Raw genomic sequence first — 23,764 nt, forward strand, 5'->3', positions numbered from 1 at the left:
TTCTTTTGTGCTTAATAATACTGATGAATCTTTATTTGGTTTTTGTAGGTTTTTTAAAAGTCAGTGGTGTTATTTTTTTAATAGTGACGACTTTTATCCTAATTTACAAGTCAGAATCCGAAGAAATAAATTCTGAAATACCCGGAGTTAGAGAAACGTATTCGCAAATCTACCACATTGTCTGTCTGAAGAGTGTGATTAAGCTAGCCATTTTTCTCATGACTTATCAAGTGAGTTAATAAAATTATTTATTTTCTTGGTTAATTTCTTGTGACTCAAATCTCCACAGATAATATACCATAAAAGTATGTTTTTGCAATTTGTGAACCCTTTTTTCCCTTTTTAAACAAAGCGCAACCTCCTTTATGCCTGAGTAATTTTTCTTTTTCTTCTTTTCGAAAAAAAATTTTTTTAACAACAAAAACTAGTATGATTGTGAAAATTACAGAGGGGTAGTCTTAATAAATACGAGGCCTGTCTAAAAAGTATCCGACCTTAATTTTTCCTGCGCAAAGTAGTGACTTTAAGGCGGCGCCTTAGTGCACAGTGGAAAGCGGAACCTTAATGCACATGACTGAATTTTTTCACCGTGTTCGCTTGTGCAACTCGCTGGCTGTTGGTCACCAAGTAAGGTGCTGTTCGTAGTGTTCGTCGGATTTAGTTTTCTCGCAAGATGACTGAACGAATTGAGCAAAGATACTGAGTTAAATTCTGTCAAAAGCTTGATGATTCTCAAAGCCAAACAATTCGTAAGATTCAGCAGGTGTTTGGAGAAGAAGCGATGGTTGTAACACAAATTAAGGAGTGGTTCAACCGATTCAAAGATGGCCGCACATCAGAGGAGGGTGAGCAACGCTGTGGCAGGCCTCAAACTGCTCAGAGTGCAGTTAATGTTGGGAGGTTGCGAAATTTGGGGATGGCAGATCGTCGTTTGGCAGTGCGAGAGATTGCAGAAGAGGTTGGAGTGAGTAAAGATTCTGCACATGCAATTTTACGTGAAGATTTGAACATGAACCGAGTGGCTGCAAAATTCGTACCCAAGTTGTTGTCGCCGGAACAAAAAGCACTCCTCTGCACATTCATCCCAATTGATCCACACTTTCTTAGCCAAACATAGAATTACAACCGTTCGTCAACCTCTCTTCTCTCTAGACCTGTCTCCTTGCGACTTCTAGTTGTATCAAAAATTGAAGACGCCACTGAAAGGATCAAGTTTTGAGAGTAGAGAAGAGATAGTGCTGAACGCGACGACGGAGCTGAACACCATTCCAAAAGAAGACTTCCAGAGGTGTTTCCAGCAGTGGAAGGATCGGTGGGCTAAGTGTGTGCAAGCACAAGGGGCTTACTTTGAAGGGGATTAGGGTCCCAACTCCGTCAGGTATTCGAAATATTTTTTTCGGCCAAAGGTCGGATACTTTTTAGACAGGCCTCGTACAACGTATTAAATATTTTCAAGTTTGTTACCAGACGAAATTAAAAAAATTTTGGAAGAATATCAATGTGGATTTAGAAAAGGAATTGTTTTCCGGCTTTTTGTAGTTAGACAGATTATGGAAAAGTTTTATGAATACGAAATAGATTTTATATATGCTTTGTATCGACTTTCAAGAGAGCATTACTAACAACAGTAAAAAAACAGTACGAAACGACGCACAGGTTTGGTTTACTGTCAAAACTAATAAAACTTATAAAAGTGACAATAAAAAACACCAATGTCAGTGTAAATAAAGTTGGAAGAACAGGCGATGCTAGAACGTATTAAATCATTTAAATTAAAATCGCTTAAAAAAGTTCAATTACCGAAAGATATTAAATTAACTACAATGATTATGCAGATATAAATCTATGAACACAGAAAATAAAAAAGTTATAAGTTATTAAGCTGAAAATTATAAGTTAAAAGTTATTAAGTTGAAAATTATAAGTTATAAGTTAAAAGTTAAAAATTTATAAGTTATAAATTAAAAAGTTATAAGTTAAAAAGTTATAAGTTAAAAGTTATAAGTTAAAATGTAATTTTGTATATTTAACAGAAGAGTTAATAACTAGTAAATTGGCTATTATAAATAACTTTCGTGGGAGATGACGTATTCTGTAATGTATTCAAAGCATATTGTGAAACCATGGTAAGTCTAAATTTTGATGTTTTATTTTCTTAAAATTAAAAATACAATGGCAAAATGTCTCGTTTATAACTACTTATAAAGAAAGACTAATGTGCTAGAAAAGAAAAAAAATAGAATTTTTTTAAAAAAAATTATAAAATATTTTCGCATTTTCAGGCGTTTCGTTTTCGATATAGGGAATTAATAATGTATTACTCTTACCCCTTTCTCTTATCAGTAAAAATAAACAACTCACGACCTATAATTGAATATTAGAAATAAATACGATGATGAACATTTAATCTTGAGAAATATTTTCTGTTATGAATGATTTTGATATGGAGAGATTAATAAATAAATAAGAGCAATAAAATAACCAAATCAATAATAACACAACTTTAACGTCGACACAATTGAATGTGCGAATCAGTGAATCGGCTAATCAGTTAAATGGACAAAATAGTAAATCGGCGGTAATATATCTTTCTTCCTCCTATCTCTACTTTTTTATATTACTTTTTGTTAGTGATAAAAAGGAGAGAAGAGAAATTTTTCTTTCTTACCAAAACATCTGGGTTAGAAAAAAGTAAACGTAATGGAAAATATCTCATCGGAATCAGCTGAACAAATCTAATGATATTGTGTTAGCGATTGCGCCGCCGTTTGTGTAAATTATATATATAAACTTTTTTTTTATTACTCTACAATTTTTTTTAGTTCTTCATTTTTGGAATGAAACTTTAAAAAAAAAATTTTTTGAAATTAAATTTAAACAACTTATCAAAAAGGACTTCCAAATTCTTCATATTTAATGTGACAAATTTATTTTTCCAAATATATATTGTACTGTTTTTTCCCAAAAGAAAGTAAATTCCCTAAGTGGTAAAAAAATTAATAAAGATTTATTTCCACCTTTCCCAATTCTATAGTATTTTAAATAAACACGATGGGTTTTTGATTTCAAACGTACAGACTATAATGTTTTAACTAATGAATTAAAAATATTAAAGGTATCTGATTGGTGCCAACATATTTTTTTAAAGAAAGGCTTATTTAAAATTTTAATTCCATGTTTGATGATCAGAGGTCCTTTAATTATAAATTTTACGTAAATTTAAAAAAAAAAATTATAAAATATTTTTCAAAATATGGGCGAACTTGAGTTTTAGGGGAGTCAGTAAGGTATATACCAGCAATGGTAAAACTGACCTTTTACGATGTATCTTTTCTCAGCATGTAAATAAGATATTATTTCAGTTTTGTTTCACAGAATATTTAATATACATGTTTACACTGTTATAACTGTTAATACACATTTAGACAGAAATTTTTTTTAAAAATTAAAAACTTTTAATTTTTTAACAAGTTTTATCATTTTTGTTCAAAAATCTTTCATAACTCAAGAAATATTCCTGTTAAAGCTAAAACATTATCACAGCATGCAACTGATTTAATCTTAATTCCCCAAAAGTTTTCAAAGCATAAGTAGTTTCTTAGAAAAGGTCAGTTTTAGCATTATTGATATATGCCGTACCGTCTCCCCTTAAAAGTTACAAATTTTTCATGACACGCTAACAGCTTACAGCTCTACAACAAATTGTAATGCATAAATTTCAAAATAATTTTTTTTTCTAGATCAGCGAATGATATGGTTGCTTGTGTCTTGAACTAAAATCTTTTTTAAAAAAAATATCAAAAAAATAATGAAATAAAACTATACATATTCTCTTTAATCTTGAACTTATAAAGAAAAATTCAAAATATTCTAACATAAAGCTTGATAAAAAATATTGGATTCACACTAAGACCTTTTAATTCAAAACATCGTTTACATTATACAAAATGTGCATAAAAAATTTCAAAGAATTCTATAGTAAACTTTTTTTGTCATGTGTGTTAGCGTAAACTTTTTTTTCTTCTCAAAACCAACGTTCTTCAGAAAATTCATTTAAAATGTAAAAAAATTCTGCAAGCAATAAAATTAATAATTTCAAAATTAATTCCTGAAAATGAATTTTGTTTGTCTTAAATATAATTTATTCAAATAAAAAACGGTTAAAATACTCAAAGCATAACCAAAAACCAACGCTCTTCTGAAAATGCAATTAAAATGTAAAAAAAAAAAACAAATTCTGTAAGCTATAAAATTAATAATTTCAAAATTAATTCCTGAAAATGAATTTTGTTTGTCTTAGTATAATTTATTCAAATAAAAAACGGTTAAAATGCTCAAAGCATAACTAAAAACGTTTTAGTTTCGTTTTCTGGAGTTAACTTCCGACTCCGGTTTCGTCTGTCAGCAATACGAAAAAACTATTGGTATAACTTTATTTGTAAAAATTAGAAACTGAAAATTTAACTTACGAAAAAACTATTAGTATAACTTTATTTGTAAAAATTAGAAACTTAAAATTTAACATACGAAAAAACTATTATAACTTTATTTGTAAAAATTAGAAACTGAAAATTTAAAGTGTTTTGGAAAGCTAATGAACTAAAGTTCAAATAAGAATAATAATTATATAAAAAATCGAGATTTTCGTCGAAATTTCATATTTTCACCCAGTGGATACTTAAATTCATTTCAAAACAGAAAAAGCTTCGTACATATTTTTATTTATGTATATCAAACATAGCGACATTTATTTCAGCGAGGACATCAGTATGGACATATACCCTCACGATGGCACTCAACTCCAGGTGACATATTATTTGCCCAGGTGTCAACTGTCATGAGCAATTTTTTTTTATGTATTGAATTAATATGGCGAATCTTACAAAATTTTCTCTTTTAATGTTGTGGCAGTACATTTGAGCTGTATTTATTATTATTATTTTTTGCTGAAACTGTTTTATAAACTTTTGATATCAGGTTTAGGGGTTTAAACGCGCTTAAAAAAATGTGATAACCTTCAATTCCGTTTAAGGTATTTTAAAACGTGGAAGAGAAGTTAATTAAACCTTGTTTTAGAAGCTAGAAGGAAAAACTACCTCTGCGTCGAAATTTTAACATCGAAAAATTGCCAAACATACAGAGGCTCTTAAAAAGATGTTTTTTTGCAACTAAAAAGCAAACCTCTAAAGCAAAAAACAACTTGATTAAAGAACAAATAAAATACCGAAATGCATACAAGAGCTTTTCTCAGTATTTAGACACAAAATTGCGTTTAGACAACGAGGAAACATATTTGATGTTTAGACACTGAGAAAGGTTCTTGTTTAGAGAATTTAAAGCATAGCATGTCCATTTCTGTGCTTTATTTATGCTTTATTCACGTTGTTTTTTGCATTAATCTATAAAGCAAAGAATGTACTCTATCCTCTCTTTAAAAAAAATTCGAGAAAAAAAATATTGCAATTTATTGAAAATAATTTTATTACATATATAACAAGCAAAAACAAAATGGTGTGAGGAGGAATAGTTTCAAAGTAGACAGAGTTTCTAACGGACAGAATTTCTAATAGACAGAAGAGATCTGAAATAAATAAAATAAGAAATGTAAACTAATAAATAAAGTAATAAATGTAAATAATAAATAAATGTAAACTTGATTGAAGATTTAAGACTAAGAAGCCACCTTAGAAACTATTAGAATTTCTTTCTTTTTCTATTTTTACTAATGGAATTCTAGAGAATCGTAACTACAGTATGTCCATTTCTGCACTTTATGTGTTCTTTATTCGCTTTGATGCTTTTGGCTTTAATCTACGTGGCTCAAAGTATACCTTATCCTTTTTGGAAAAACCTGCTAAGCTTGTATTTTTTTTTCCCGAGGAAAAGAGAAGATTGGAGAAAAACTTCTATGGTTTGTCGTAAGGAACTTAATTTCATATTTAACAACTAAAACAAATGGTATGAAGAGGAATAATTTCTAAACAGATAGAAATTCTAACGGACAAAGTTTCTTTTAAACAAAGTTTTTAATAAATAGAATTACAATATATGAAAAAAATAAAAGAATAAATGAATTAATAAATTGTAAACACACACATGATTGAATATTTAAGTCTACGCCATTTCTGAAACTAAAGGACAAACTTCTATTCTTTGACGTAAAGAATTTAATTGCATATAACAACTAAATCAAAATGGTATGAAGAGGAATAGTTTCTAAACCAGGGTTTCTTAACCAGTGGTTCATGGACCTCTTAGGAGTCCATGGGTCATATTTTGGGGGTCCACCGACTACTCCTAATTTTTAAAACGTTTGTATCAGTAATATTTAAATAACATTGATCTTTTTTTCTTTCTAAAAGGTGAAAATACATACATATTTGAAACTAGGTGATCGAGATACCCCAAATTCAGTACGGACTGCACACAGCCCTCTAATATCCCTGTCATATTTTTAACATCCTCCACTAACCGGCTTTCAGTTTGCACCATCATGGGCAACCCCCTGATGACGCCCGCTGTACTATTTTTATTATCTCCTATCAAGCTACGTACATTTGACACCTTGTTCAGGTTACTAGATCTAGACTTTTTTACTAAGAAGAAAGCCCAGTTTTTGAAATCTGGAACATTAGACAAACTTGGATTTGGTATTCCACAAAAATCTCTGGTTGAGGCATCTCTCAAAGTTGCATATCATATTGCTAAAAGCAAGAAACCGCATACTATTGGAGAGACGTTAATTAAGCCATGTGCGCTGGAGATGGTTGAATTAGTTTGTAGATTGGAACAGAGAAAAAAAACTTGAGGCAATTCCATTTTCAAATGATGTGACACAGTCAAGAATAGTTGAAATTTCTTGCAATATCTTGAAAAAGATCATCGATGAATTGAAAGTATCGCCATTTCCCTTTAGTATGCAACTGGGTGAAACTACAGATATCTCGAATTATAGTCAACTTCTTGTTTTTGTTCGTTACGTGTCTCTTGATACTATCAAAGAAGAATTCTTATTTTATGAGTCTCTTTTGCAAACTACAAAGGCAGTTGATGTTTTAGCAATATTAAATGTTTCCTTTACCAAACAAGACTTCGGCTGGAAAGAAAAACTTCATTCACTTCGTACATATGGAGCACCTGTGATGCTTGGCAATAAATCTGGTTTTGCCCTGTTGGTAAAAAAAAAGTCTCCTAATGTTCTTGTTACTCATTGTTTTTTATATAAACATGAGCTGTCTACAAAAACTCTTCCAACCAGCTTAAAAGAAGCATTATCAAAAGTTATTAAAACTGTAAATTTTATTAGACGTAGAGCTCTTAATCATCGTCTCTTCGAAACGCTGTGTCAAGAAATGGACGTAGAGCATGAGGTACTTCTGTACCACACGGAATTGCGCTGGCTGTCACGAGGGCAGGTTTTGAAACAATTTTTCATGTTGAAGATCGAATTATCACTTGTTCTAGAAGAAAAAGATAACTCATTCTTCGAATAAACAAAAAAGATTTTACCTATAAATTGGCTTACCTGGCAGATAATTTTAACCGCATGAACAATATAAGTCTTTTAATCCAAGGACCCGATATACCATTATGGATGCAACTGAGAAATTACAAGCATTCTAATTGAAGATGCCACTTTGAAAAAAATAGAATTCAAAATATATATTGAGATATATGCAAACTTTTAAATGTTGGACGAATTCTGAAAATGGATCTTGGCAAGATAATTTGTTACAGAATAACTTAAAAAATGAAATCTGTGAGCACCTGGAAGTACTTCAAGTTTCATTGAAAAAATATTTTAAATTGGATGAGATAAAGATAAAAGATAAGTTGTGGATTTGTCTTCCTTTTCTTTGTGATATTTACTGTATCGATGATATGAACCTTGCCAAAGATGAGCTTATAGATCTTAGAACAAAGTCCTTGCTAAAAATGGATTTCGATTCAAAAACACTCGAAGAGTTCTGGTCTTCTGTGAAAGAAGCCTATCCATTGCTTGTAAAGCGAGCTATTTCAGCTATAATTTCGTTAGCTACAGTGTATCTTAACGAAGCCGGACTTTCCACAGTTATGACAATAAAAACAAAACATCGTTATCGATTGAATGAACATGTTATGCGCGTTGTTGTCGAAAACCATCCCTCTATTCAATTTATTAATTAAGGAAAAGCAGCAACAACCTTCAAACTAAAAATTTTAATTTTAAATATTTTATATGCTATTGAAATAATAAAATTAAATGCTAAATTAAATTAAATACTAAAAATTGATGTTTTTTGCAATTTTTTTTCTCAGGGGGGTGGTCCGTGACTTCTTAAAAAATTTTAAAAAGGGGTCCTTTGTATCAAAAAGGTTAGGAAACGCTGTTCTAAACAGATAGAAATTCTAACAGACAAAGTTTCTATTAAACAAAGTTTGTAATGGGGTTAAAATATATGAAATAAATAAATAAATGAATAAAATGTAAACACACACATGATTGAATATTTAAGTCTACGTCATCTCTGAAACTAAACTAACTAATTCCTTGTCATTTCAACAAATTTTCGCCTCTTAAAAGCTTTTGAGCAACTTAAAGCCCGGATAAACCCAAAACCGCGAAAATATATTTCAATTGGTAACACACAAATAGTATAACTTAACACTGCCCAAAGTCCATAGAGAATTAGAGATTGCGTTTACTTCTAAATAAACGCAGTGCAGCGAAGTTTTCTTCAAATTGATGCCAAAAGGGCATCTTGTAATAGTGACATAAATGACGCAATGGTCAATGTTCATAATAAAGTTGTCAGAAACATTACGTCGACTTCTCGATAAATGTAATGTCACGAATTGATAATTTGGCATGGATGTGTCGATGTTTATGTAAAAAATATGCCAAGAAAATATTCTGTTATAATTTTACTTAAATTTCACTGTTATTGATACTTTTTGCTTCTTTTAAAATTTAGATAGCTTTTGTTGCTGTTGAGGCTGTGAGCAAACTCAAATTTATTGAAGCTGGAGTTCACACAGAGACTATGGCTCTTTTAGAAATTCCAATGACGCCATTCGCTGTTATCGTTTCTCTCTATATTAGTCGTTTTGCTGTGGGACTCAACTGTTTCAAAGTCTTTTTAAAAGCATTTCCTATTAAGTACGTATGTGCTTTTCAATTTGTATTTCATTACTTTAAAAATAGTTTCCTAACTTTGGACTCCAAATGTAGCAGTATTACGGATTTACTATTATACTATGGATTTTCCATAATTCTTATGGGTTTAGTTAATTTCAGCGACATTACTTCTGAAAACTACGTAAAAGCTTTAAAATGTAGTGATGGAAAATAGATTTCTTAAAAAAGTAAAAAATAGAAAATACGAAAAAATTACTCATTGAAATACAAAGCTAAAATAAACCATTAATAAATAAAATAATAAATTATAAATATTATACTTAACTAAAGAAGTATTTGTGGTTTTTAATTTATCAGGTATTTTCAATAAGTTATCTGTTTCAAATAAACATTTTATTAATTATTCGTCATTGCCTTTGTGCTAACATTCACTTACTTTTGAAGTCCGAAGCATCGAGTAATGAAGTGTCATGTCACCATGTGTCTGATGATGTTAAGAATATATGTCACGTGTTGCTAGCAGGGGGAAGGAAGAACATAAACAATTATTTTTAATACCAAAAAGAAATCCAGAATCCAAAAACTAATTTAAATGGCATAGCTTGTGTATAGGCTGAGCCTATATTGGTCATGTGTGATTTACGAAACAGGGATCTTGGACAGTTGTTGTAAGTTTAAGATATTGATCTAGTATCCATGCATCAAAACCAACTCACTCTCAGAAAAATCGCGCAACTTTGAAATAATGTCTTCAACTATAATTATCGGCAAATTTGCTGCAATCCAAATTCGGTGTAAATTTAAACCATTTTCCAGTCGTTGAATATGATATCGTGTAATTGAGTTTACAAAGTATGATAATTTAGTGCAACTAAGCCCAAAGATAAGGTTTTATTCTATCTTATAATCAGCGTTGCACAGACAACCTGATTCTGAGTTTACGCAATATTCAACTTCACAGACTTTCTAATTCTGAATCCAGCCCAGTGGATAAGAGAATTCCTGGAAAAAGCCTTAGGAAAAACTCGTGGGGGACTTTTCTATGGAATTAACAAGCATTTGTTTTACATGGAGAGGAAAAGCATGAAAACAACCCCATGGCTAGAACGACGACAAGAGGATACTAACCCATGAGCCGTTTACTATAGAGGATATATTTTAAGTCAGCACTGTGGTCTGTGCGATCCGGGAGCAGAATTCGTATCAATCAACCACCGTTGGGATTCGAACCTGGGTCATCTAATTGAAAAGTGAATGATCTATTCCTTGAGCCATCGCGGCTGCCTATGTTAAGGTAGCAGCAAATTCGAACAATATTATGGTTCAATAAAGGCCAACATTTCTTTCAGTGGAAAATCATATTTCAAAATGTGTTCTTCTTGCCTACATAAGAGTGCAAATGTGAAGTAAAAGTTAAATAAAAAAATAAGAGCTTAAATGAAAAAGTAAATAAAAATTATAAACTTTTAACAAAATGCTTTAACAGCTATTCTATTTTAAAAAGCTTATTGTTAAAGAATTATCTGGAACAAAAAAACATAATGACAGAATACAATGCTTTGCTTTACTAAGAAAATAGAGAAATTGTTTCAAAACTTTAAAACATGAAAATTCAACATACGGAGTATTATGTAATTCCCGTCCTTCATATGAATAATCTAAAATTCCACTGAAAAATTCAGAGGGGGTGATAAAAAGCATGAAGAGTATGAAAACTTACCATAAAACATGGAGTTCGCAAATCATGAAAATGAAAACCTCGAAAAACTCATATAGTTGTCGACGTCAGCTCGGAAACAACTACAAAAAGAAGCTACAAACTTGCTGACTACAAAAAGGTTGGTTATTTATTACAAGAGTTGTCCGTCGTAGCGGTGCTTGCTGACATCATTGTCAAGTCTACAGCGTAAAAGACGATTCCTGAAAGTGCTCGAAGATGCCAATAAGATCTCCCAGCGTGCCCCCCCCCCCAGATTCAGAACCTGCACGCGTTTTCACGATTTCCACCCTTTCAAAGTAGTTTGCTATACCCCATGTATAATGGTAAGTTCTCCTCCACTTGATGTCTTTTATCACCCCTATGAATTCGTCAATTTAATTTCGGAACATCTTGTATATCTTTAGAATCCTAGTTGAAAAATTAAATTACAAGCAATACATACTAAAGGTTACAATTTAATATTTAAGTGAAGTAAGAAAATGAAAATAAAATTATCAAAACCTGACGAATAATTAGAAGGAAGATTAAAAACATCCAAACCTGTTTAGTTGCTGGAGAAAACTGAGAGTAGGTTACTGACTATTAGAAGCACTCGGGACTTACATCAAACAATAAAACTAGTTTTGGGTGTTTTTAAACCCACTTCGAAAACATTTCTGCTTTTTTCTCATTTAAATATCAATTTAGGACCTGTAATGTACACTGGTGGACAAAATTAATGAGATGGAAAGCATTTTCGCACATTCATTCGCACATGCAAGATACCCGCACACCGCTCCATGTGTTTGACAATGGTTCCGTGAATGCCCAGAGGTACAGGCAGGAGGTCCTAGAGCCCTATGTGTGCCTTTTCAGGGGCGCTGTTGGCTCTGAGTTCATTTTTATGGACGACAATGGGCGACCACATAAAGCTCTCATGGTTGATGAGTATCTGGAAAGCGAGGATATTCAACGAATGGATTGTCCTGCCAAATCCCCTGACCTAAATCCTATTGAACATGCTTAAGATGCTCTTGAGAGAGCTATATCGATGCGTCAACCTCCCCCCAGAACCATTCTGGAGTTAAAAATTGCTCTGGTGGAAGAATGGGAGGGTCTTCCACAAGTCCTCCTTAACTCCCTTATTAACAGCATGCATACTCGTTGTGCATGCTGTCTGTCTGTCAGGGGTGACCATACACCATGCTAGAGGCAACACACACTGTACAAGCCTCACTTTTATTGTCATCTTTTATCCTTAAGTTCAGACTACATTGGATTTATTGGCAATAGGTCTTGCCATTGAATGGCACTTTCATTTTTGTTTTGCATACTTTATTATCATGGAATAAGCTATATCCATACCAATTTTCATTTATTTATATTCAGTATTTTTTGAGATATTTGGGAAAATGTCTTCCATCTCTTAATTTTGTCCACCAGTGTATGTATTTTTTCCCTTATTTTTTTTAACAAGCCTTCTAAAAATATTGAGGCCGACAATTGGAAAATACTCTATGTATTTTTTACGCAAGTGTTAAATTTAGACATTATTATTTACACTGTGGTTTTTAAAGTAAGGCATTCCCGTTACATTCCGTTGTAACTAGAGGTGTCATGGAGGCTTCACAATTTCATGACCAACGGTGTGGATATGGCACTGTGGTCAGCACTGTGCACAGGCCAACTTCCGAGATAAGTTTGTAGTTATCGATCTGAAGCTGGGTTGAGCTTCTCACCACTACAGGGGTTCGAATCCCAGTTCTTCACAAGGACAGTTCAGTGCCTCAACCACTGAGCCACAGCGGGTTACATTCAGATAAAATATATGTATTAAAACTAAACTCAAAAAATTACCTTTCCAATTTGTACTATAAAGCAGTTTTTTTTTTTTTTTTTTTTTTTTGTAGAGGAAAACTGCTAAAAAAATAGTAAGTTAAAGTTATATGAATTATGAAGTGTCTTATTGCATATTTATTCATATTATAAGTCTTGTATTAATGATTGATAATTTTTTTGTTGAATATTTAAAACAGGTTACTGTTTGGTGTTTTATTTGCTTTCCTAGTTTCATGGACTTACAACGTTAAACTGGAATCTGGTGGTTTTCCCACTTATTATTATGTTGTGATAGTTTTGAGCTTTACCCTGCATCAGGTACGAATATGATATTCTTACTTAAAAATTGTTTTATTACTTAAAAAAACGTAGCAAACAAGAAAGAGAAAAAAACGTAAAATTTATGGTTTTAAATTGGCAGTTGAGTTAATAGTGCTAAAATGTAAAATTAACGAAGTAAATCCGTAGATTCAGCAGTTATTTACCATACAGCAACAAGTTTTTTCCCCCCGTAAAAATCCATAATCAGACTGGTTTTTTACCTCGTAACATAACAAGTTTTTACAATCTATTGTTCCCTGAGCCACTGCGGCTCAAGTGTTATATTACGAAGAAATAGTAATAGGGAAAATTTCGCTTCAGTATTGTGTAAGTTTGAGAATAAAGTGGAATCGCAATTTTATTTATATGATGTTCAAAACCATAAAATAATGGCTAAAAAATACGAACAAGTATGGATGGTGTTTTCTACACTAGGGAACGCTGCAAGCTCGGTATCGCATAAATTTCCGGGTTACTGTTTCCGTTGTATTTTAAAGCCATTTGGCATCATTGTGTTTTGAGATTCTTGCAAACAATGTATTTGATTACTTATTACTTGTGTTTACAATGCTAACAATACTGGTGTTTACAATGCTAAAAGTGTTAACACTAACGTAAGATGGTGCACAGCTTGCAACAAGAACAAACAGTAATAAACTTATGGAAAGAGGCCATATCAAGACTGCCAAAAAAGCGAGTTATTCAAAATCTAGCAACCATGTCACCTTTTTTAACAATATATCTTTAAAAAACTAAAACAAATTTGCACTTCAAACTCACCAGAATTACATATTAACATTAATATCTTATGAAATATAGCAGATTTGAGCTCAGAAATTATCTAATTTATTTCCTTTATTGAAAGCAAAATTATCCGTTTGAAAACATCGCCTATCAGAATAACATGTAGTAAGCAGCTGCAAAATTCTTAACCGGAACTAGAGTATGTGCCGAGCTCGAGATTGTTATTGTGTACATTTCTATTGAAAACACCATCCATTGGAAATAATCGAAAAAATGATTGGAGAAAAATTAAAGCTTGGCAAAAACTAAAATTTCAATTGACGGTTTTAATCCGTTAATGATTGGAGTGAAAAACGGGGGGAAATCGCTTTATCAACAAAACTGCTTTAAACTGATAAAAATACGGAAAAATTCCAAAAGAAAAATGGGTGTTTTCTACAACTTGTGCATTTCTGCTGCAGGAATTATTATGACGCTTAAAACGTCATTGAAAATAATAATTATAAACAACAACTACATGTAGTTGTAATTATGAATAACAACCACATTTATTCAAAAATTTAATTTAAAACTAAAAGTACTGAGTGATGCAATTTTTTTTTATCAGAAACACATTATGCAAATGCTATTACCAGAAAAAAATTAATGTTCTGTATTTAATACTTATAGTTTAATGCAATGAGCCTTAACATGGTTTAAAATCGGGAATTCACGGGGTTTTCATTATGAATGTGTAGAACAGTCATGTCAAAGATACGGCCCGCGGGCCACATCCGGCCTCCGGTTCGTATCAATACGGCCCGCGATCGCGATGTGTCACAGAAAGAAGAATCGTGTTTTTTAGAGCTTTTATAGACTTAACTCGATTCCTCTACGGAAGTTTTAAAATGTGCACACTACATTTATAAGTAATTTCAAGGGCAGTGCGTGCCTAGACAAGCGAGAGAGATAGACAGTCACGCCATTTCTTAGCAACAAGCGGAATCTTCGAATGGAATATACTTAGCAGCACAACTACGGATGGCGCTCCTGCCATGGCTGGCAAACATTCAGCCGTTGTAACTAAATTAATACAGAAAACATTAGGGAATTTGGTGGGATTTCCCTGTATAATTCATCAGGAATCATTGGCATTCAAACATTTAAAAATGGACCATGTCATGAAACTTATAATTAAAATAGTAAATTTTATAAGGAGCAGAGGACTAAATCACCGACAGTTCAGGCAGTTTTTACAAGATTTGGACGAGAATTATTTTGATGTCCCTTATTTCACCGAAGTTCGTTGGCTCAGTCGAGGAGTAGTTTTAGAAAGATTTTCTCCATTACGTGACCCCATTCATGCTTCCATGTTAGAAAATGGCAACCCAATTGATTATGACAATGACTGGTGGATTGATTGTGCCTTTTTGGTAAATATGAATTAACACTTGACTGAGCTGAATGTAAAGTTACAGGGTAAAAATCTGATTGTCACTCAAATCTATTCAAGCCTTTGAAACAAAGTTGAGGCTGTGGGAAAATCAGGTAAAAAATTAAACTTTGGATCATTTCCCTCATTTAAAATCATTTGGCACAGTGAACGAAAAAAAAAAATTGAATCAATATTCTCAACTTCTGCAAAATCTGATCACGGAATTCAACAATCGTTTTGAAGACTTCCGCAAAATGAATGAAACGGAATTCCCAATTTTCAACAATTCATTCAATTTTGAAGCTTCACAGGCACCAGTTCATTTGCAAATGGAGTTAATAAATCTTCAATCGGACAGTATTTTGAAAGAAAAATTTGAAGAGGTTAACGCTCTTACATTTTATACACAATATTTCAAGAGTTTGGATAAATACCCGGAATTAAAAAAGCATGCAGCACGCATTCTGTGCATGTTTGGTAGCACCTATTTATGCGAGCAGATGTTTTCCGCCATGAAAATAAATAAGAACAAACATCGCGCAAGACTTACGAATGAGCATCTCCAATCAATTCTTAAAATAATTATAACAAATATGAAACCGGACATCAATGAGCTTGTCAAAAACAAGAGAAGTCAGGTATCTGGATCCTCGAGCTCAAAATAATTACCATCTGTTATAACTTTGATATGATTTTTAATAACCGTATATTATAAACTATATAATTAGATAAATCAAATTTTATAATAATTCAGTACATTTTTTTTATTTGCATATGGCCCTCCTACATATTCTAAATTTAATATATGGCCCTCTGCAAAATTGAGTTTAAAACCTCTTGTGTAGAACATGCTCGTATATTCTTAACATAATCTTAGCATGTTCTCAATATATTCCCCAATTGATTATGAAATCAATTGTATAAAGCATCTAAATTTTGTTTTATTTATTTTAGGCAGTCGTCGTCTGTCTACATATTTCTGTGGGCTCTTTCTTGAACCGAGTGAGTGACCCTGCCATTGGAGGGACTTATATGACCATCTTAAATACCTTCCTTAATCTTGGAAGGAATTGGTCATCCACTGTGGCTCTATGGTTAGTGGATGTGCTCACGTATAAGACATGTGAGAATCCTATTTACAACTGTAACAATGCAGAAACAGCATCGGTAAGTAAAATTTTTTTCTCCTTATTTGAATCCTTAGGCTTCAAAAGTATAATCATTGTACAGGGTTACTTCGGCAGATAACAACAATCTTTTTTCTAAAAATATTTTTAAAATAGATAATAGAGAAAATAGTTTTTAAATTACTGAAAACTGGTTTATTAATATTTAAAAAAAACAATGAAAGTTAAAAAAAAATTACGTAAGCATTATGAGAGAGGTGCGTCATTTACTTTTGCTGACAAGGGGAGAAAAAATAAAAAATACCGAAACAATTTTTCAGGGGTCCCATTTCTTATACCAGCGAGCATCAACGTGCCCGCCATTGTTCGACCACAATAAATATATTTGACTTCATTAAAATGTTATGTAAAAGTACAAATTCCAATTACAAATTAATCTTGAGAAAGCAAAAGGTGCTCGCGGTCCACCCGGTATTCTAGATTGTGCTTTAATGAACAAAAAGGTCGGGAACCCCTTACATAATGCTATGAACTAGGCTATTTGCTAAGCTTCCTAAATATAAATCATTGACAGTATAAAATATTTAATTCAAATAGTAAAAAATCATTATGCCTCATGCATTTTTGGTTTTAGTTTTTTTTTTTTTTTCATTAAAAAAATTATAAATTTTTTCCCCTTCTTATTACAGAAATGTATGGCTGCCGGTCATAAATGCGTAACTACTGTGGATGGTTTTTCTGTCGAATCTGTCGCTTGCGTTATTTTTGGATTTCTTTGGCTAAGATGGGGCCGTAAAGTTATAGTGAAACTACAAGGTACATTATCATCAGATTGGAAAACCACAAAGTAAGTTCTTTTCCTCCTTATTTTTATTCACTTATTTACGTACCGAAAGTCCCGCTTGGGTATATTGCTGAAATCACGTGGTTTAGCTTGGCGTTTTAACATTGCAGTTAATAGGCTCAGTTTATTTTCACGCTGAAACAATTTTCAAATTAGATTTAACTGGATAACTGCAAGTGACGTCACGCATGTTAGTCGAACTTGATTTACTGAATCGCGACGTAAATAAATTCCACGATTTACTCACGGAGGACGTCGTTTGCAGGTATCCTATGGGAAACCAAAGGGTTCTTTCCATTCTATTTCGAGTTATCTAAGCCCATCAAGTATCAACTCTCTTAATTCATACATTATATATTCTTACTCGTCCCGCAATGGACTGATCATAAAGACACGGCTCCCAGCACATCACAGAGGTCAAGCATCACTGGCTGCGGTCAGTATGCGGGTGGATGACCACTTGGATCAGTCTGCGTAGGCACCGAGGGTGTGCGGTATTGGTCCTCGTTAAACTGTTCTACCGTAAAGTGCTTGACTACGCATGCAGGTCGTCGGGCCATGTGGAGGATGCCATCCCCTCTGCAGAGGATCAAAATTGTGATGGCATGTCTGCGGATCATCCTCCGGGATGTTTCCCAGACCGTCTCCAATAGCCCATTGGGTAGCTCTGGTGCGGCGTAAATGAACGACAACAACAACAATATATTCTTACTCAGGGATTCTTTTACTATATATTTCATACCTAACACATAGACTGGCACGAAGCCACGTAGAACATAAATCAACTAATTATGCATGGAAGATACCAGGTACACACACACACAAAAAAAAAATTATCTTGGTTACAAGAAAATGCATAAACAAATAATAAATCTAAGTTAAGTAAAAGACGTAAACGAGAAATAATTATATTTCAACAAATTTCATGCTCGGTACGGCGCTGTATTTGATTAACATTCTAACTTATGTGAGAAACTTAGTTCAACTTTAACACGCCATTTTACTCATAAAAGACAGCTGACGTCATAGGTCAGATGTGTGGGTATTTGTAATCGTCTTCATCTAGTACGCAATTGAAGAGCTGAGTAGAGGAAGGTTAAAATAAGTATAAACTCCACTCATTTTTTAACATTTATTTATTATATGATGTTATAAATTTAAAATTGAAATAACTTTATAATTCCTTTGACATATTTACTTATATTTCCCTATTTAAATAATAATCTAAGTAAAATATTTTTCCTATTATAGGTGCATCCAACTTCAAAACCTGGAATCTATAGTCTCAAAATCTTGAACTAATTGTGAAAACTCATGATCTTGGAATTTCCCAAATAAATACAGAGTCCATTTCTTGTTTTAAAATGCATATCTCTGACCTGATTTTTCCATAATTATTTTAATATTATTGTTATTGCCATTTCTTTGTCAGTTAATATTTTTTAATAACTCATTTTTTGAGCATTTTATTTAACAACAAAAACTTCAGATCATTTATATTTGCTGAATTTCTAAAATACCTATTATACTTTTTTTTGCATTTAAATAGAGAAAACTGAATTTTAATAAAGGCTATTTTTATCATTCGTATTCAAGTCATTACTTTTTATTTTTTTCCTCCACGAACGTGAAATTTGCAGGACGGATAAAGCATGTTGTGGTATGCAAATGATTAGCGTATCAGAGCATTCATGCAAAACATGCGGCGGTAGCGACACGCACAGTATGTTTCTCATACAGAAATTTAATTCCAGCGTTGTTCTTTAGCAAAAACGTTTTTGTTATTCCTCGTGTAAGAAGGAGAAATGCTACCAGCAAGTGCCTGAGTTTGATCGAGGTTGCATTGTGACCTACCGAGATTGCGATTTATCATGCCAAAGTATTGCTGCTCGCGTTGGTCGAGATCTCATGACTGTTAGCGGAATATAGAATGCCGTGCAGGATCTCAGCTGCCCCCTATCACTAACAGCCTAGAAGATAGACACGTTGTCCACATGGCCTTAAAGGATCGTACAGCCACGTCACGAACGCTGAGTCGACAAATGAGGTCATTTGCAAGACAACAAATGTCTGCACGAACAGTTGGACGACGTTTGCAGCAGCAATGACTGTCAGCACGGCGACCATGGCTTTGGCTACCCTTGACGTTGCATCGCAGACGGGAGCGCTTCTAATGGTGTGATCAACGAAGAACCTGGACGCAGAAATGGCATGACGTCGTCTTTTCAGACAAATCCAGGTTCTGTATACAGATTCATGATGACCGCATCCGTGTTTGGCGACATCGTGGAGAACTCCCATTGGCAGCTTGCATTCGATATCTTAATAATGGCCCGTCACCTGGAGTAATGGTATGGGGTGTCATCGGATACCCGTCTCGATCACCTCTTGTTCACATTGCCGGCACTTCGAACAGAAACCGTTACATTTTTTATGTGTTAGGCAGGGATGAGATTTTTCCGCTTTTTTCACTTTTTTTTCTTGAATTTCAGCTTTTTTTTTATCAAAATTTCAGATTTTCTAAAAATTTCACTTTTTTTTTTATAAGTATTCCGCTTTTTTCAAAAAATTCACCGATTTTCAAAGAGAAACAGAAAATTCAAACTACATACATAGCTATTCATTCTTTCTTATTTTTACTTATTTTAGCTATTTTTCCCCTTTTACACATAGCAGATAAGATTTTCCAAATTTTTTACCCGCCCTCCAAATAGATCTGATTTTCGTAGTTCAAACGACGCTGCTTCTGACAAGCTTTTTAGAGGTCCCAAGCCTGGAATCTGCTAATATCTCGATTCTTATTCAAATGATTTTAATATCAAACATAGCTTTTCATATTTGCGTGTTGTGATTCTTATTCACGCGAATTGAATATTGTACGTTGCGATTCTTATTTACGAGATTTGAAAATCCGATATTGTGATTCTTATTTACGCCCTTTTAAAAACCTATGTAGCGATTCGTATTCACGCCAATTTAAAATTCAATGTCTTGATTTGCTCATGCGGTTTATAATATCAAATATTGATTTCCGTATTTATACGTGATTTTAGAATAGGGCATTGGGATTCGCATTCACGCATTCTAAAAATTATGCATCATAATTCTTATTTATGCAATCTAAAAATTACGCATCATGATTCGTATTTACGTGATCTAAAAATTATGAATCGTGATTTGTATTTACGTGTTTTAAAAATTCTATATCCCAGTTTTTTTCTTCTCATCTTCAAAATCGTATATCTAGTTTCATATTCATGTGATTTCAGAATCCATAATTGTTATTCATATTCCAGGGATGAGATTCTTTCGCGGATTTCCGGTTTTTTTCAGATTTTTCCATTTTTTCCGCTAATTTCCGCTGAAATTTTTTTTTGCACAAGTTAAAATATTTTATGAGGTATTTAATTTTCCCCGGAGGGAAATTATTGAAGTCCCTTTTCCTAGCTCCCTCTGAAGTTTCTCTAAAAATCATTTCCTTGGGATAAAACTGGTTGACCTTTATACAGGGATGAGATTTTTTTTGTCTCTCGAATTTCAGCCTTTTTATCAAAAACTCCGATTCTCTAAAAGTTTCGTTTTTCTAAAATAAATATCCCGTTTTTTTTAAAATTCAGTCATTGAAGTAAAATAATTATATTTATTTACGATTTTCAAAGATAAACTGAAAATTCAATCTATGCCCTAGCTGCTAAACCCTTCCGCATTTTTACTTATTTTAGCTATTTTCTCCGATTTCACGCACAGAAAATAAGATTTTCCTTATTTTTTATCCGTCGGCTGGATAGCTCGTATTTTCGTAATTCAGACGTCGCTGCTTCTTGTATTCTGGCGTGAAAACAAACAAAAAAAGAGGAAAAAAATAGAGGTGGATTTGCGGTGAAAATATTTATTTGCTCATTCAATTAATCTTGTGAATTTTTATTTATTATATCTAAACAAAAATAGTACAAACAAGCCTATTAGAAATCAGAAGTCCTGACTCTGCAAATATCTCGATTTTTATTCACGCGATTTTAATATCAATCATCGATTTTCGTATTTACGTGCTTTAAAAGTTGCGCATTGCGATTCTTATTTACGCTATTTAAATATCGTATATTATGATTCTTATTTACGACATTTAAAAATCCAATATCGTGTTTTGTATTTATGCATTTTTAAAATCGCGATTTTATTATCAAATCTCGATTTTCGTATTTACTTGATTTAAAAGTTGAACGTTGCGATTCTTATTCAGGCGATTTAAATATTGTACATTGCGATTCTTACTTACGAGATTTAAAAAATCAATATCGCGATTTGTATTTACGAGCTTTTAAAGCCCTATGTAGCAATTCGTATTCACGCGAGCTTAAAATCCAATATCGTGATTCGTTTTTGCGGTTGTAATATCGCACGATTTAAAAATTATGCATCGTGATCAAAAAATTAAAAAATCATGATTTGTATTTTCGCATTTTTTAAATTCGATGTAGAGTTTCATATTTACGTGATTTAAAAGTCTCATATCGGGATTTATATTCACATGGTTTACAAGTTTAAAAATCGCACTTTTTTTGTCACATTTTTGTTTATATATATATATATATCTTTTTTTTTTTGTTGATTTCCTCTTTTTTACTTTCTGACTACTCTCATCCCTGATATTCATACAATTTTAAGATCAACTATCGCGATTCTTGTAAGAAGTAAAATTCTTTTAAAAATTAGTTACTATAAAGGTGGCTGTTTTTCTAACGACGATTATTAGTATATGTAAGTGTTACAACACCAGAGAAACTGGAAGGGAATATATTCAAAACTTACATTCTGTGCTTGCAAAGAAGAAAAAATAGGATTTGTCACAAGAAGTTTGAAGATGGACTAACGACTAAATATAGCAAACAAAAGCAATCACTTAAAAAGGGATTTAATTAAAAAAAAAATTTTTTTTTTTTTGGGGGGGGGGAAAGAGTTAATTAACTCATCATCAAATTTTTATTTATAATTGCTGTTATTTATGCTATAAAATGCAAAATTCTTATCAAATAAAAAACAATTATCTAAACAGTTGCTGATTGTCATGTAATTTTTCAAACTGAAATCGCAATTTTTGTATGTTAAGGAGTTACTAGGAGGGTTGCTATTTATATTTCTGGCCTTGGCAACGGTAAGTGTTGCTAGGCGACCGCAGACGATTTTAATCGAAAGTTTGATATTTTTAAACATAAATTCAACAGACGATTTACCATTATAGCTTCATTTGTGTTGTTGACAGTGAATTGAAAAATTCTTCTCTTTCAAAAAATGGAATTGAATCGTGAACATTTTCATGCCAATATTTTTCATAACTTTCGACGTGAATTGTCAAGACAAGAGTGCTTCGATGAACTTAATTCTTTATTCAGCGATAAAGCGCCATCCTACAGCACTGTAAAAAATTGGTAAAATGAATTTAATCGTGGTCGATGTTCGATCCAGGACGAATCCTCTGCAGGTCGTCCAAAACCCGTTGTTGTGCCAGAAAAGATCGATGCTGTGCGTGAACTGATAAAGCAAGATCGTCATGTGACATACCGTGAGATAGAAGCGTCTTTGGACATTAGTATGACTAGCATCAATAAAATATTGCATGAACATTTGAGCGTAAAAAAAATTTGTTCGCGTTGGATCCCGCATAATCTGACAAACGCTCAAAAAAAGGCTCGTGTCGATTGGTGCAAGGAAATGTTGGAAAAATACGTTCAAGGTACATCAAAGGCTGTGTATAACATCTACACAGGTGACGAATCATGGATCTATGCATATGAGCCGGAAACAAAACAGCAATCAACTGTATGGGTCTTCCAAGACGAGGCAAAACCAACAAAAGTTGTTCGAGGAAGAAGCACATCGAAACAAATGATTGCCTGTTTTTTCGGCATTAACGGTCATGTGGCAACAGTGGTGTTAGAGCAACGCAGGACGGTCAATTCTGAATGGTACACGACCATTTGTTTGCCAGAAGTCATCGGCGAAATTCGAAAAAAGCAGAAGAACAGGCGAATCATTCTTTATCATGACAATGCGAGCTCTCACACATCGACTCAAACAAAGGCATTTCTGACGGAGCGAAAGATCGAACTGATGGGTCATCCGCCGTACAGCCCTGATTTGGCACCCAATGACTTCTTCTTATTCCCACACATCAAAAATAAATTAGGTGGACAACGATTTTTGACCCCCGAAGAAGCGGTTGATGCATTCAAAACGCATGTTTTGGAGTTACCTCAATCGGATTAGAAAAAGTGCTTTGAAAATTGGTTCAAACGCATGCAAAAGTGTATTGATCATCATGGAGAATATTTTGAAAAACAATAAAACCAATTTCGATCCTACATATTTGTTTTTTCATTATTAGGCCAGAAATATAAATAGCAACCCTCGTATATATTTCAGCTTCACTGTTATTGATATGTTTCAGAGGGCTCTAGTTAGATTAGACTATAATTTGAACATAATGATTCGGTCCATTGTTAAAGTTTTTTTTTCCAATATAATTTAAAAAGTAGTATTACTGATATATTTGCTGTAAGTCACATAACAGTATTTATTAAAAGAAATTAAATATTAATGTACATTCTCAGTAGTTTTAATTTGCTAAACCAGGTAGTTTTTCAAGTAATAATTGTCTCTT

At 32.7% G+C, this 23,764-nt stretch overlaps 1 protein-coding gene across 4 annotated transcripts in view; it reads left to right on the forward strand.

Moving 5' to 3' along the window:
- The window catches only part of LOC107437623 (acetyl-coenzyme A transporter 1), a 32,529-nt gene extending 13,839 nt beyond the window's left edge, over nt 1-18,690 (forward strand). For all 4 annotated transcript variants that reach the window (XM_016049699.4, XM_016049700.5, XM_016049702.5 and 1 more), the window contains exons 4-9: nt 49-230; nt 8,955-9,139; nt 12,854-12,974; nt 16,090-16,302; nt 16,952-17,109; nt 18,358-18,690. In XM_016049699.4, the coding sequence (XP_015905185.1) occupies nt 49-230; nt 8,955-9,139; nt 12,854-12,974; nt 16,090-16,302; nt 16,952-17,109; nt 18,358-18,403 (905 nt within the window). In that variant the 3' untranslated portion in view covers nt 18,404-18,690. The remainder of the gene's footprint in view (nt 1-48; nt 231-8,954; nt 9,140-12,853; nt 12,975-16,089; nt 16,303-16,951; nt 17,110-18,357) is intronic.
- Nucleotides 18,691-23,764: the final 5,074 nt, after the last annotated feature.

Source organism: Parasteatoda tepidariorum, chromosome 9 (assembly GCF_982258835.1).
Source record: "Parasteatoda tepidariorum strain Cologne lab strain chromosome 9, Ptep-v5.0, whole genome shotgun sequence".
In the NCBI taxonomy this organism is placed as follows: Eukaryota; Metazoa; Arthropoda; class Arachnida; order Araneae; family Theridiidae; genus Parasteatoda; species Parasteatoda tepidariorum.